We start from the raw sequence: 15523 nt of genomic DNA on the forward strand, positions 1-15523 counted from the left end.
GGAGAGGAATCCGCTGACACTGTTCTTGATTATAAAGGTTTATTTACATCAAGGAATTCAGCATCAATTTACAAGCTCTGAAGAGCCCAGAGAGGACCTCACCCCGATTCTCTGAATGTTCCTCTGAGGTTCTGCTGTTAACACATGGTATAAATGTCCTAAACTTTGTGTAACATCAGGTGGTGGATGGAAGTAATAATTGACCAATGGCTACAAGCCAACTGGCCTTCTTTTTAACATAGACATCTCTATCTTGGGGGCCCCACTGATAACACATTCCAGATGTTTCCAGAGAGGTGTCCTCTGAAAGTAGGGTAAAGTTCATTTGAGGTCTCCTGTTAAATTTTAAGTACAAGTCATAAATGTTCAGATAAAGCTTAAATACAAGTTACATAGAATGGTCAGATAAAATAGGGTGTTAATATACTTCAGTCCTCAACACATCAGGACAAGACAAGACATGTACAGAGTGTGTGATAAAAATTGACATGACATAAAAACATTTTCCTTAAATAAATAAAAATATAAACGGTAATTTGCCTTTTGTTCTATTCCGCAACCCTATCTAGTAACCAGGTCCAGAAACACAAGTGTGAATCTGAAAACGCTGCTATAATGGGTCTCCTTTAATGAGACAGATGATAATGTAAGTAAGGTGTCTGATTAATTAAATGTGCACGTTGTCTCTTGTGTGTGCAGATTCTCGTTGGAGAGCTGTGTGCCTTCTTCACCAAGGCAGAGGGAACCCAGGAGAAGACGATTGTCACCGCAGACTGCTGCTACTTCAACCCCTTACTGAGGCGCATCATACGCTTCCTAGGTGACCATGTGCTTTATATTACACTGCCCCTCCTGTGAAAGGGACATATTTGTGTCTACGTCACATGTGTCAAACTCAAGGCATATCAATTTAGATTCACAATAATATTTTGGCTCGCCTAGTTGTGCGCCAAAACCAAAAAGACTGGACTTTTTTCAATATCCAATTACGTTAACGGCTAAGGAACTTTTTGCTGACTTATGTAGGGCTGGATGTCGACCGAAATGCCACAAAAGTTGAAAACAGTAACAAAAACGATTTGTTTTTTTGCAAAAATTGACTTTTTTTTTTAAATGACAAAAACGTCAGAGAAAGCCACAAAAAAGTCGGAAAAGGCAACAAAAATGACGAAAAAAAGCTTGGTCTTGGTCTAAGCGTTTTGTTTTAAAGGTCCCATGGCATGAAAATGTCCCTTTATGAGGTTTTTTAACATTAATATGAGTTCCCCCCCAGCCTGCCTATGGTCCCCCAGTGGCTAGAAATGGTGATAGGTGTAAACCGAGCCCTGGTATCCTGCTCTGCCTTTGAGAAAATGAAAGCTCAGATGCAGTATTAGGGGACCACTAAGGTCTATATAAAAGAGACTTCAGATACAGTATTAGGGGACCACTAAGGTCTATATAAAAGAGACTTCAGATACAGTATTAGGGGACCACTAAGGTCTATATAAAAGAGACTTCAGATACAGTATTAGGGGACCACTAAGGTCTATATAAAAGAGACTTCAGATACAGTATTAGGGACCACTAAGGCCTATATAAAAGAGACTTCAGATACAGTATTAGGGGACCACTAAGGTCTATAAAACACTAAAAAACCTCAGATACAGTATTAGGGGACCACTAAGTGTATATAAAAGAGACTTCAGATACAGTATGAGGGGACCACTAAGGTCCAAAAAAAAGAGACTTCAGATAGCAGTAGGGATAGGGACCACTAAGGTCTATATATAAGAGACTTCAGATACAGTATTATGGGACCACTAAGGTCTGTATTAAAGATGTGATACAAGACTTCATATACAGTATTAGGGGACCACTAAGGTCTATATAGAGAGGTTCGGATCAGCTACAAGGTACAGTCAGGGGACCACTAAGGCCTATATAAAAGAGACTTCAGATACAGTATTAGGGGACCACTAAGGCCTATGTAAAAGCATCCAAAGAGCACCATGTCATGGGACCTTTAACAGAAAGAGCGAGAAGATCAAGACAGCATGAAAGGGAAGGTAGGCTTGTGAGAACGTGACCTGCTTCACTTCAGAGTTTGTGTAGCAGAGCTCGTGCACGTACTGTAGCTGTTAATTGGCTGATGAACTGCGATATAATCGGAGGTTAGATAGTCAGGATCACGGCAGGAAGACGCTCGTGAATACTAAGCAGCCTGAGCCGAACGAGGTAAAGTGGAGGCTTCTCGTTGCAATTTCACACCTCAGCTGATAAAAATGTGTTGCAGCTATTTTAGGAAAGAAAAACTTATTATCACCCGTTTTTATCTCAAAGTGATGTTACATGTTGAAATTGTTCCAACATCTATTCTGCCTTTCTTCATCTTCTGATATATCTTTAAAAAAAAAAAACACCCCCCACCCCCCTTCTGTCTCTTTGCCTTTTTGTGTTTTATACCACCTCTCTAAAATCGTTCGAAACCTTCCCTTTCATGCTGTCTTGATCTTATTTTTGATTTTGCCTGTCGCTCTTTCTGTTAAAGGTCCCATGACATGGTTCTATTTGGATGCTTTTATATAGACCTTAGTGGTCCCCTGATACTGTATCTGAAGTCTCTTTTATATAGACCTTAGTGGTCCCCTAATACTGTATCTGAAGTCTCTTTTATATAGGCCTTAGTGGTCCCCTAATACTGTATCTGGAGTCTCTTTTATATAGACCTTAGTGGTCCCCTAATACTGTATCTGAAGTCTCTTTTATATAGGCCTTAGTGGTCCCCTAATACTGTATCTGAAGTCTCTTTTATATAGACCTTAGTGGTCCCCTAATACTGTATCTGAAGTCTCTTTTATATAGGCCTTAGTGGTCCTCCTAATACTGTATCTGGAGTCTCTTTTATATAGGCCTTAGTGGTCCCCTAATACTGTATCTGGAGTCTCTTTTATATAGGCCTTAGTGGTCCCCTAATACTGTATCTGGAGTCTCTTTTATATAGACCTTAGTGGTCCCCTAATACTGTATCTGAAGTCTCTTTTATATAGGCCTTAGTGGTCCTCTAATACTGTATCTGAAGTCTCTTTTATATAGACCTTAGTGGTCCCCTAATACTGTATCTGAAGTCTCTTTTATATAGGCCTTAGTGGTCCCCTAATACTGTATCTGAAGTCTCTATTATATAGACCTTAGTGGTCCCCTAATACTGTATCTGAAGTCTCTTTTATATAGGCCTTAGTGGTCCTCTAATACTGTATCTGGAGTCTCTTTTATATAGGCCTTAGTGGTCCCCTAATACTGTATCTGGAGTCTCTTTTATATAGGCCTTAGTGGTCCCCTAATACTGTATCTGGAGTCTCTTTTATATAGACCTTAGTGGTCCCCTAATACTGTATCTGAAGTCTCTTTTATATAGGCCTTAGTGGTCCTCTAATACTGTATCTGAAGTCTCTTTTATATAGACCTTAGTGGTCCCCTAATACTGTATCTGAAGTCTCTTTTATATAGGCCTTAGTGGTCCCCTAATACTGTATCTGAAGTCTCTATTATATAGACCTTAGTGGTCCCCTAATACTGTATCTGGAGTCTCTTTTATATAGGCCTTAGTGGTCCCCTAATACTGTATCTGGAGTCTCTTTTATATAGGCCTTAGTGGTCCCCTAATACTGTATCTGGAGTCTCTTTTATATAGACCTTAGTGGTCCCCTAATACTGTATCTGAAGTCTCTTTTATATAGACCTTAGTGGTCCCCTAATACTGTATCTGAAGTCTCTTTTATATAGACCTTAGTGGTCCCCTAATACTGTATCTGAAGTCTCTTTTATATAGACCTTAGTGGTCCCCTAATACTGTATCTGAAGTCTCTTTTATATAGACCTTAGTGGTCCCCTAATACTCCACTCCTGTGAAATCGTTCCAAAATATTTTGTGCGTTACTATATCTTCTGATATATCTTTCTCTCCCTTTTTGTCTCTTTGCCCCCAACTCTCCTCCCCAGGTGTCTATGCCTTCGGCCTGTTCACCACCACCATCTTCGCCAACGCCGGCCAGGTAGTGACAGGAAACCAGACGCCCCACTTCCTGTCTGCCTGCCGACCGAACTACACTGCGTTGGGCTGCCAGTCCACCATGCAGTACATCGCCGAGCGCCGCGCCTGCACCGGGAACCCGCTGATCGTCATGTCTGCGCGGAAATCCTTCCCGTCCAAGGACGCAGCGCTCAGCGTGTACTCTGCCGTGTACACCGCGGTAGGTCCGAGCACGCCGGAGCGCATTCTCGCCACTTCGGTTAAAGCTAACTGCAATGGCAAAATTTTATTTTAACTTGATTGTTTAATATGCTAAAAGTCTCTCTCGTAGTCTTACAGTTTGTGAAGACACTTTCACTCCAAGTGAAACGGCTGAAATCGTAAACCTTGAGTCTAGCTGAAGTTATTTTGTTGTTGAGAAGACCTCAGCTCTGTATCTGAAGTCTCTTTTATATAGACCTTAGTGGTCCCCTAATACTGTATCTGAAGTCTCTTTTATATAGACCTTAGTGGTCCCCTAATACTGTATCTGAAGTCTCTTTTATATTGACCTTAGTGGTCCCCTAATACTGTATCTGAAGTCTCTTTTATATAGACCTTAGTGGTCCCCTAATACTGTATCTAAAGTCTCTCTTATATTGACCTTAGTGGTCCCCTAATACTGTATCTGAAGTCTCTTTTATATAGACCTTAGTGGTCCCCTAATACTGTATCTGAAGTCTCTTTTTATATAGACCTTAGTGGTCCCCTAATACTGTATCTGAAGTCTCTTTTTATATAGACCTTAGTGGTCCCCTAATACTGTATCTGAAGTCTCTTTTATATAGACCTTAGTGGTCCCCTAATACTGTATCTAAAGTCTCTATTATATAGACCTTAGTGGTCCCCTAATACTGTATCTGAAGTCTCTTTTATATTGACCTTAGTGGTCCCCTAATACTGTATCTAAAGTCTCTATTATATAGACCTTAGTGGTCCCCTAATACTGTATCTGAAGTCTTTTTATATTGACCTTAGTGGTCCCCTAATACTGTATCTGAAGTCTCTTTTATATAGACCTTAGTGGTCCCCTAATACTGTATCTGAAGTCTCTTTTATATAGGCCTTAGTGGTCCCCTAATACTGTATCTGAAGTCTCTTTTATATAGACCTTAGTGGTCCCCTAATACTGTATCTGAAGTCTCTTTTATATAGACCTTAGTGGTCCCCTAATACTGTATCTGAAGTCTCTTTTATATAGGCCTTAGTGGTCCCCTAATACTGTATCTGAAGTCTCTTTTATATAGACCTTAGTGGTCCCCTAATACTGTATCTGAAGTCTCTTTTATATAGACCTTAGTGGTCCCCTAATACTGTATCTAAAGTCTCTATTATATAGACCTTAGTGGTCCCCTAATACTGTATCTGAAGTCTCTTTTATATTGACCTTAGTGGTCCCCTAATACTGTATCTAAAGTCTCTATTATATAGACCTTAGTGGTCCCCTAATACTGTATCTGAAGTCTTTTTATATTGACCTTAGTGGTCCCCTAATACTGTATCTGAAGTCTCTTTTATATAGACCTTAGTGGTCCCCTAATACTGTATCTGAAGTCTCTTTTATATAGGCCTTAGTGGTCCCCTAATACTGTATCTGAAGTCTCTTTTATATAGACCTTAGTGGTCCCCTAATACTGTATCTGGAAGTCTCTTTTATATAGACCTTAGTGGTCCCCTAATACTGTATCTGAAGTCTCTTTTATATAGACCTTAGTGGTCCCCTAATACTGTATCTGAAGTCTCTTTTATATAGGCCTTAGTGGTCCCCTAATACTGTATCTGAAGTCTCTTTTATATAGACCTTAGTGGTCCCCTAATACTGTATCTGAAGTCTTTTTTATATTGACCTTAGTGGTCCCCTAATACTGTATCTGAAGTCTCTTTTATATAGACCTTAGTGGTCCCCTAATACTGTATCTGAAGTCTCTTTTATATAGGCCTTAGTGGTCCCCTAATACTGTATCTAAAGTCTCTATTATATAGACCTTAGTGGTCCCCTAATACTGTATCTGAAGTCTCTTTTTATATAGGCCTTAGTGGTCCCCTAATACTGTATCTGAAGTCTCTTTTATAGATGCCTTAGTGGTCCTCTAATACTGTATCTGAAGTCTCTTTTATATAGACCTTAGTGGTCCCTAATACTGTATCTGAAGTCTCTTTTATATAGACCTTAGTGGTCCCCTAATACTGTATCTGAAGTCTCTTTTTATATAGACCTTAGTGGTCCCCTAATACTGTATCTGAAGTCTCTTTATATAGACCTTAGTGGTCCCCTAATACTGTATCTGAAGTCTCTTTTATATAGACCTTAGTGGTCCCTCTAAAACTGTATCTGAAGTCTCTTTTATATAGACCTTAGTGGTCCCCTAATACTGTATCTGAAGTCTCTTTTATAGATGCCTTAGTGGTCCTCTAATACTGTATCTGAAGTCTCTTTTATATAGACCTTAGTGGTCCCCTAATACTGTATCTGAAGTCTCTTTTATATAGACCTTAGTGGTCCCCTAATACTGTATCTGAAGTCATATAGACATTATAATACTGCCATGGTATTCTCTTCCTCGTTCCCACCTAGCTAAGCCCCGCCCCCTCCACTCCAAACCATCAGTTGCATCTCTTCTGGCTTGGTACACTTTAACCAGCCAGTAAGAAGAACACATTCAGTTTAGCCTGGTTTTTGAAAAAGCAAATGATGCAAACATGCCTGTGTGTGTGTGTGTGTGTGTGTGTGTGTGTGTGTGTGTGTGTGTGTGTGTGTGTGTGTGTGTGTGTGTGTGTGTGTGTGTGTGTGTGTGTGTGTGTGTGTGTGTGTGTGTGTGTCTCTGTGTTGTGTGTGTGTGTGTGTGTGTGTGTGTGTGTGTGTGTGTGAGTTTGTGTGTGTGTGTGTATGTGTGTCTGTGTGTGTGTGTGTGTGTGTGTGTGTGTGTGTGTGTGTGTGTGTGTGTGTGTGTGTGTGTGTGTGTGTGTGTGTGTGTGTGTGTGTGTGTGTGTGTGTGTGTGTGTGTGTGTGTGTCTGTGTCTGTCTGTGTGTGTGTGTGTGTGTGTGTGTGTGTGTGTGTGTCTGTGTGTGTGTGTGTGTGTGTGTGTGTGTGTCTGTGTGTCTCTGTGTCTGTCTGTGTGTGTGTGTGTGTGTGTGTGTGTGTGTGTGTGTGTGTGTGTGTGTGTGTGTGTGTGTCTGTGTGTGTGTGTGTGTGTGTGTGTGTGTGTGTGTGTGTGTGTGTGTGTGTCTCTGTGTGTGTGTGTGTGTGTGTGTGTGTGTGTGTGTGTGTGTGTGTGTGTGTGTGTGTGTGTGTCTCTCTGTGTCTGTCTGTGTGTGTGTGTGTGTGTGTGTGTGTGTGTGTGTGTGTGTGTGTGTGTGTGTGCTTCCTGTCCTTCTCTCTGCAGATGTACGTGACTCTTGTGTTTAAGACCAAAGGCACGCGGCTGACCAAGCCCACCATCAGCCTGGCGCTGCTCTGCCTGGCCACGCTGGTGGGCGTGGTCCGGGTGGCCGAGTACCGAAACCACTGGGGGGACGTCCTGGCAGGGTTCTTCACCGGGGGGGCCATCGCGGTGTTTCTGGTGAGAGACTGGACCAGACACAATGAGTCCTCTTTCGATTTCTCACATGAAGATTGGTTTACATTTACATTAGAGATGTTCCGATACCGATACCGCGCAAATGTGCATCTGAGAGTTTGTGTGTGTGTGTGTGTGTATGTGTGTGCGTGTGTGTGTTGAAGAATACAGTAATTCGTGTGTGTCTGTGTGTGTGTGTGTGTGTATGTGTGTGTGTGTGTGTTGAAGAATACAGTAATTCGTGTGTGTCTGTGTGTGTGTGTGTGTGTGTGTGTGTGTGTATGTGTGTGCGTGCATGTGTGTGTGTGTGTGTTGAAGAATACAGTAATTCGTGTGTATGCGTGTGTGCTTGTACATGTGTATGTGTGCGTGCATGCGTGCGTATGTGTGTGTGCATGTGTGTGTATGTGTGTGCATGTGTGTGTATGTGTGTGCATGTGTGTGTATGTGTGTGTATGTGTGTGTATGTATGCATGTGTGTGTATGTGTGTGCGTGTTGAAGAATACAGTAATTTGTGCGAATATGTGTACGTGTGTGTGCTTGTGTATGTGATGTGTGTGTTGCAGGTAAAGGGCAAGGCAGGTATGGGCACAAGCATCTCATTCAATCGTTTCCTTTTATTTTCATGACTATTTATTGTAGATTCTCACTGAAGGGTTCATGAATGAACACATATGGAATTATAATTAACAGAAGTGTGGAATAATCGAAAACATATCTTATATTTAGATTCTTCAAGTAGCCACCCTTTGCTTTTTATTAATAAGGAAAAAACTTCCACTAATTAACCCCTGACAAAGCACACCTGTGAAGGTAAAACCATTTCAGGTGACTACCTCATGAAGCTCATTGAGAGAACACCAAGGGTTTGCAGAGTTATCAAAAAAGCAAAGGGTGGCTACTTTGAAGAATCTAAAATATAAGACATGTTTTCAGTTATTTCACACTTTTTGTTAAGTACATAATTCCATATGTGTTCATTCATAGTTTTGATGCCTTCAGTGAGAATCTACAATGTAAATAGTCATAAAAATAAAGAAACACATTGAATGAGAAGGTGTGTCCAAACTTTTGGCCTGTACTGTACATGTGTGTGTGTGTGTGTGTGTGTGTGTGTGTGTGTGTGTGTGTGTGTGTGTGTGTGTGGTGTGCGTGCATATGTGTATGTGTGTGTGTGTGTGTGTGTGTGTGGTCGGTATCGGCTCCGATTCTGCCTAAAACACTGGTATCAGTATCAGGAAGTTAATACACCGATCAGATACCAGGTAATAAAGCCCTGAAGAAAATCTACATTAAAGTATTTTATTTATCTTATTTTTTCGTTATAACTGACGATCAAAGTTTAACCTGAGCCAGACAGACAACAGAGATAGAAACCATATCACACATCCATACAGGGATAGTAGTATACAGTTGTTACTGTGATGTTGTATATCAAAATGCATTTAACTCAGACCTTGTTCCACTTAACACAGTATATAATAGACTTTGCAGATTAGTCCTCGGATCTCCTTATTTCACTCATCACTGTATAATGTATAATGCACTTAACTGGTCATCTCTAAGTAGTAGAAGACACACGCGCTGGCTTCAACTTATATTTAAATGTATTTATTTTAATTATCCTCCTTATTTAAAACAGTATCTTGTACCTTATACATCAAACTATGAAGATCGGCACTCTACTCAACTTTACTTCTCTGTCCCAAGAGTTAAAAAAAACAATTGGCAAAAGAGCTTTTAAATTTAAGGCTCCAGCTGATTGGAATAATCTATCTGTGGAAATAAGATCAATTTCTTCACTTGTTTGTTTGTTTGTTTAAACATGCCCTGTCTGCTCACTTTAAGATAAACTGCCTCTATTATTAAAGATGCATGTTATTTTTGTATCTACAGTCCATACCTAATGTTTATATTTGACTGTAGTTAGAAATTCACTCATACTCTACTGTTTACTTGTTTACTTATTTACTTTTTATTGGCCAAATTGGCCTTTTTGTGGTTGTTTAGATTTTATACTTCTTATATATATATTATATATATATATTCTTATATGTTGGGACCCCTTCCAAAATGAGATGATACATCTCAAGGGGTTTATCCTAATCTAGAAATTTGAAACCAACATAATAAAATATATGACACACTGGTATCCGATCGGTACTCGGTATCTGGAATCAGAATCGGTATCGGGAAAAGCAGAAACTGGTATCGCACCATCTCTAGTTTACATTTCACTCAGCCTATGAAAACGGTTGAATGATATCTAATTGCAAAAACGATGCACAGTGCACTAAGACTGAACGTGGCTCGCTTTGCCTAGTTACGGTTGCTGAGCTATGATTGGGCCTTGCTGTTGGGGGGGGGCGGGGTTTAGCAAAGGCTCAATTCTCCTCTCATCTTTCTTCTCTCTTCCTCTTCCCTTTTTTCTTCTTTCTACCAGAATCTCCAAAGAAATTGGACGATGTGCCTTTAAATTTAAAGCACCATCTGATTGGAATACCTCGCCCACTTCACTTAGATCAATTACTTCATTGGCATCTGTCTTTAATTATTTACAAATAACCTGCTCTTGTTTCTAACTTGACATATTACGATTTTTGTTAATTTATTTATTTATTTTAGGAGTTGAGTTTGTGCATCTACTAAAATAGCATCATATTTGGGATGTATGCAAATTTCCTGTGTTAATTGTATGTACAGTACAGGCCAAAAGTTTGGACACACCTTCTCATTCAATGCGTTTCCTTTTTATTTTCATGACTATTTACATTGTAGATTCTCACTGAAGGCATCAAAACTATGAATGAACACATATGGAATTATGTACTTAACAAAAAAGTGTGAAATAACTGAAAACATGTCTTATATTTTAGATTCCTCAAAGTAGCCACCCTTTGCTTTTTTTGATAACTCTGCAAACCCTTGGTGTTCTCTCAATGAGCTTCATGAGGTAGTCACCTGAAATGGTTTTACCTTCACAGGTGTGCTTTGTCAGGGTTCATTAGTGGAAGTTTTTCCCTTATTAATAAAAAAGCAAAGGGTGGCTACTTTGAAGAATCTAAAATATAAGACATGTTTTCAGTTATTTCACACTTTTTTGTTAAGTACATAATTCCATATGTGTTCATTCATAGTTTTGATGCCTTCAGTGAGAATCTACAATGTAAATAGTCATGAAAATAAAAAGGAAACACATTGAATGAGAAGGTGTGTCCAAACTTTTGGCCTGTACTGTAGATGAGGGGAGAAGGGGGATCAGTTGTTGTTGGAGCAGTTAGGCTTGGGAGTGATGTATGCATTTGTGAATGTATTTAATATTTTGTATTTACTGTTTAATTGTTTTAACGACCCCCTTAGGGTTATCCTACTAATAAATACATCTCCCCCCTGGTCTCTCTCTCTCTCCAGGTGACTTGTGTGATTAACAGCTTCCAGCAGATGCTGCCGAGTCCTCCCCCACTGCGAGCCCAGCGGCCTGAGTCCGTGCTGGGCATGCCGATGGTGACGCTGCCCTGTGTGGAGAGTCCACTCGAAAAGTTAAGTGGCCCTCAGGTAAGAGGCAGGGGTGGGTACGAGGGGCTGAGATACACACCCCCCCTCTCCCTTGTCTCTTACCTGAATCTGTTGTCCTTCCAAAACATGCATGCTCCAAGCCCCACCTGCACACCATGTACCAGCACAGACATCCAAGTGAATCCTTTTAGGTCAGCAGGGTGAAACTCAGCTTCAATAATACCCCCTTTCCCACCGAGGCAGAGCTGGTGCTGGTTCGGAGCCAGAGCCTAGTTTCAAATCGGTTCTTCGTTTTATCGACCACCAAAACAACGAAAACAACTTGGATGGCAGGAATATGGCCAACAAGGTTTTGAGTAAAGTCACGGGGCTCACAAAGTTTTGAGCCAGAAATTCAAAATTTTTAGAAAGGTCAAGAATGATCATTTTAGCCATGGCTAATGGCTTAATGGCTTAATGGCTTAATTTTAAACCACTTTGAATTTGCATGTACCTCCTGGTTTGAAGGCCTAATAAACCGACTCAAAGGGAGGCTACAAACACAGAATAAATTAATATTAGGTATCCTGAACTTGGGCCATAGGTCTCACATAGGTAGGTCACAATTTGTTGAGCTCAACTGGCTCCCTGTGGAGTCTCGTGTTAATATGTTAAGACAGACCCAACTTTTTTGTCGTGTCTTATAACTAAGGTAAAGGACTCACACAATATTAATACTCGTGGCAGCATATCTGACCTGTGTCCTTATACATTTAAGACAGTGTTAGGGAAAGGAACATTTGCCTATATGGGGGCAGTTCAGTGGAACAAGTTAGATGGTCATATTAAAGTTATTTCCAGCCTGAACTCTTTTAAAAAGAGCATCAAGGTCTGGTTATTAGAGAAGGTTGCGGAATAGATTAAAGGGCAAGTTACTATTTTTATTTATTTAAGAAAAATGTTTTTATGTTATGTCATCGAGTATCTTGTCTTGTCCTGATGTGTGTTGAGGACCACAATGGAAATAAGTCCTGGACTTCATTGTGTTTTTATCCTCGATTGTATTTGATGTCCTTTTATCATGTGTAAGGCGTTCTCGTTACAATTAAATAAATCAAATCAAATCAAACCAGCTCCGAACCAGTAAAAGTGGTTCCTAAGTAGCACCAAATCATCGCTGGGCCAGAAGTAGGAACCGCTTACATCAACTGGCTGGGGGGGGCGGGGTTACCGTGACCAACAAGACAAGACATTTTTGAATTAGCAGATAAACACGATGGTCAGAGGAGGAAACGAGCTGCTTTCTTGCACTATGGTCCTCTCCAGAAGTCCAGAGTAAGTTAGACGGATGTTTGGATGCCGATGTCGGTCTGCAAAGCCACGACCATCACTAGCAAAGCAGCGTCCACCATTGTTGATGGTGTGGTTGTGTTTGGCGCCGCCGCGCTAACGTTGCTGGGAAAGATGAGACGTATACAGTGACGTAAGACCTGGCTCTGTGCCGGCTCTGTGCTGGCTCTGTGCCGGCTCTGTGCTGGCTCTGTGCCGGCTCTGTGCTGGCTCTGTGCCGGCTCTGTGCTGGCTCTGTGCCGGCTCTTTAGCCTGCGGGAAAGCTAACCGGTTCTTTGGAGGCTCGTCAGTCGAACCAACTCCGAACCGGCACTAGCTCTGACCCAGCACCTGGTTCTTGTTGGTGGAAAAGGGTTATAAGGGGCCACACTGGAAAATCAATCAATCAATCAATCAAAATGTATTCATATAGCACTTTACAACAACCAGCAGGTATCCAAAGTGCTTAACATCAGAAACACATTTCATACAATAGAAAGAATGAACATAGAAAACAGGAAAATCAGAAAAGGTTACACAGAGACAAAAGAATGAAATGGTCAAACCACTGCTACGTATTAAAGGCCAGACGAAACAGATGAGTTTTAAGTTTGAACCTAAAAAGAGCTCCATCTGTAATAGTGTGAATATCAGGAGGTAACTTGTTCCAGCAACTGATCACCCCAACGTTTATACCTTGACCTCGGCACTTCTAAAACTCGCTGATTTGGAGAACGCAATGACATCTGTATTATTACATTGCATGTGTCGTATAGTCTTCTCACTCATAGCTTGGTCGACATAAAGCCCCCAAAAAATGTAACTTAGCCATCAAAGAAAGAAGCGACACAAAAATATCGGAAAAAAACGTCAAAAAATGCAACAAAAACATCTGAAAAAGGGGCAAAACTGCTGAAAAATGCTGAAAACAGCACCAACAGCGTTGGCAAAAGTGACAAAAACTTCAGATAAAGCAACAAAAACTAGTTGGGCCAAAATGTATTATCAGTCCTTCCAGAAAAACACAGAGTTTTTTTGTGATTGTTGCAAAAATCCTTCATTATGAGGCACGTTTTCTTAAAAAATGCGATGGAATATGCTGGATATGATATTTATGCAATTTTATGCGATGAAATTGCAGGAACTTGCAAAAACTGCGGTTTGATGAATAAGAGAAGAAACAGTGATTCCCCCCCAACACCCTGCTTTTTTTTAACTTAATTTCCAAAAATAGTTTACAGATATTCAGTCATTGCAATAAGTAAACAAATAAGATACAAAAATACATACAAATAATATAATATGAAAGTAAAAATAAAAGTAATAGTCTAAACAGGGAAATAAAAGATACAAAAGAGACAGACTTTCAAAAATCGTTAATAATATATAATAATATAATATATATATATATATACAGTACAGGCCAAAAGTTTGGACACACCTTCTCATTCAATGCGTTTCCTTTTTATTTTCATGACTATTTACATTGTAGATTCTCACTGAAGGCATCAAAACTATGAATGAACACATATGGAATTATGTACTTAAAAAGAAGTGGGAAACAACGAAAACATAGTCTTATATTTTAGATTCTTCAGTAGCCACCCTTTGCTTTTTTATTAATAAGGAAAAACTTCCACTAATGAACCCTGACAAAGCACACCTGTGAAGGTAAAACCATTTCAGGTGACTACCTCATGAAGCTCATTGAGAGAACACCAAGGGTTTGCAGAGTTATCAAAAAAAGCAAAGGGTGGCTACTTTGAAGAATCTAAAATATAAGACATGTTTTCAGTTATTTCACACTTTTTTGTTAAGTACATGATTCCATATGTGTTCATTCATAGTTTTGATGCCTTCAGTGAGAATCTACAATGTAAATAGTCATGAAAATAAAAAGGAAACGCATTGAATGAGAAGGTGTGTCCAAACTTTTGGCCTGTACTGTATATATATATAATAATTATATAGACAGCAGAAGCACTTACACAAAGAAATTTGAGTAGACATCATTAAGAACTTTCTGCTGAGATATATTATGTGACTTTTTTGCAACGAAAATGTGGGGATTATGAAATCATGCAAGCACCGCATATTTTGTGCGGAAATCGGCAATTTATGCGCCGAAAGTGCGGCATATTTGAAAAAATGTGATTTAAGGCCTTGAAAGCAAACAATAAAATCTTAAAATCTATTCTGAAACGCACCGGGAGCCGATGCAGAGCGTGGAGAACGGGAGCGATATGTGCACGTCTAGATGTATTTCTTAAAAAGCGAGCAGCAGCATTTTGCACAAGTTGAAGACGTGAGATGGAAAAGGAGGGTCAGCGAAAAGGGCCGGACATGTAGAGTTTATTTTCATGCTTTTATTTTGAAAAAGTCAAATTTTCCATGTCTGAAATTAGTCTTCTCAGCAGGGGGGAGCAGGGGGGAGCAGGGGGAATGAGAGGGGGGAACACCAGAGCAGGGGGAATGAGAGGGGGGAACACCAGAGCAGGGGGAATGAGAGGGGGAACACCAGAGCAGGGGGAATGAGAGGGAGAAACGTGTGTCCTGTGTGGTCTGTCAGCGTCACTAACCCTCACCAGAGCAGGGGGAATGAGAGGGGAAAACGCCAGAACAGGGGGGAATGAGAGGGGGGAACACCAGAGCAGGGGGAATGGAGAGGGGGAACACCAGAGCAGAGGGAATGAGAGGGGGAAACACTAGAGCAGGGGGAATGAGAGGGGGAACACCAGAGCAGGGGGAATGAGGGGGGAAACACCAGAGCAGGGGGAATGAGAGGGGGAAACACTAGAGCAGAGGGAATGAGAGGGGGAAACACCAGAGCAGAGGGAATGAGAGGGGGAAACACCAGAGCAGAGGGAATGAGAGGGGGAACACCAGAGCAGGGGGAATGAGAGGGGGAAAACACCAGAGCAGAGGGAAATGAGAGGGGGGAAACACCAGAGCAGGGGGAAAGGAGGGGGGAACACCAGAGCAGAGGGAATGAGGGGGAAACACCAGAGCAGGGGGAAATGAGAGGGGGGAAACACTAGAGCAGAGGGAATGAGAGGGGAACACTAGAGCAGAGGGAATGAGAGGGGGGA

General features: G+C 40.8%; 1 protein-coding gene across 1 annotated transcript in view; it reads left to right on the forward strand.

The window, feature by feature from the left end:
- Positions 1-13305, forward strand: part of plppr2a (phospholipid phosphatase related 2a) — a 49056-nt gene extending 35751 nt beyond the window's left edge. The window contains exons 4-7 of the mRNA XM_039824561.1: positions 700-820; positions 3982-4232; positions 7436-7612; positions 11022-13305. Of these exons, the coding sequence (XP_039680495.1) occupies positions 700-820; positions 3982-4232; positions 7436-7612; positions 11022-11330 (858 nt within the window). The 3' untranslated portion in view covers positions 11331-13305. The remainder of the gene's footprint in view (positions 1-699; positions 821-3981; positions 4233-7435; positions 7613-11021) is intronic.
- Positions 13306-15523: the final 2218 nt, after the last annotated feature.

This window comes from Perca fluviatilis, chromosome 15, assembly GCF_010015445.1.
Source record: "Perca fluviatilis chromosome 15, GENO_Pfluv_1.0, whole genome shotgun sequence".
Classification (NCBI taxonomy): Eukaryota; Metazoa; Chordata; class Actinopteri; order Perciformes; family Percidae; genus Perca; species Perca fluviatilis.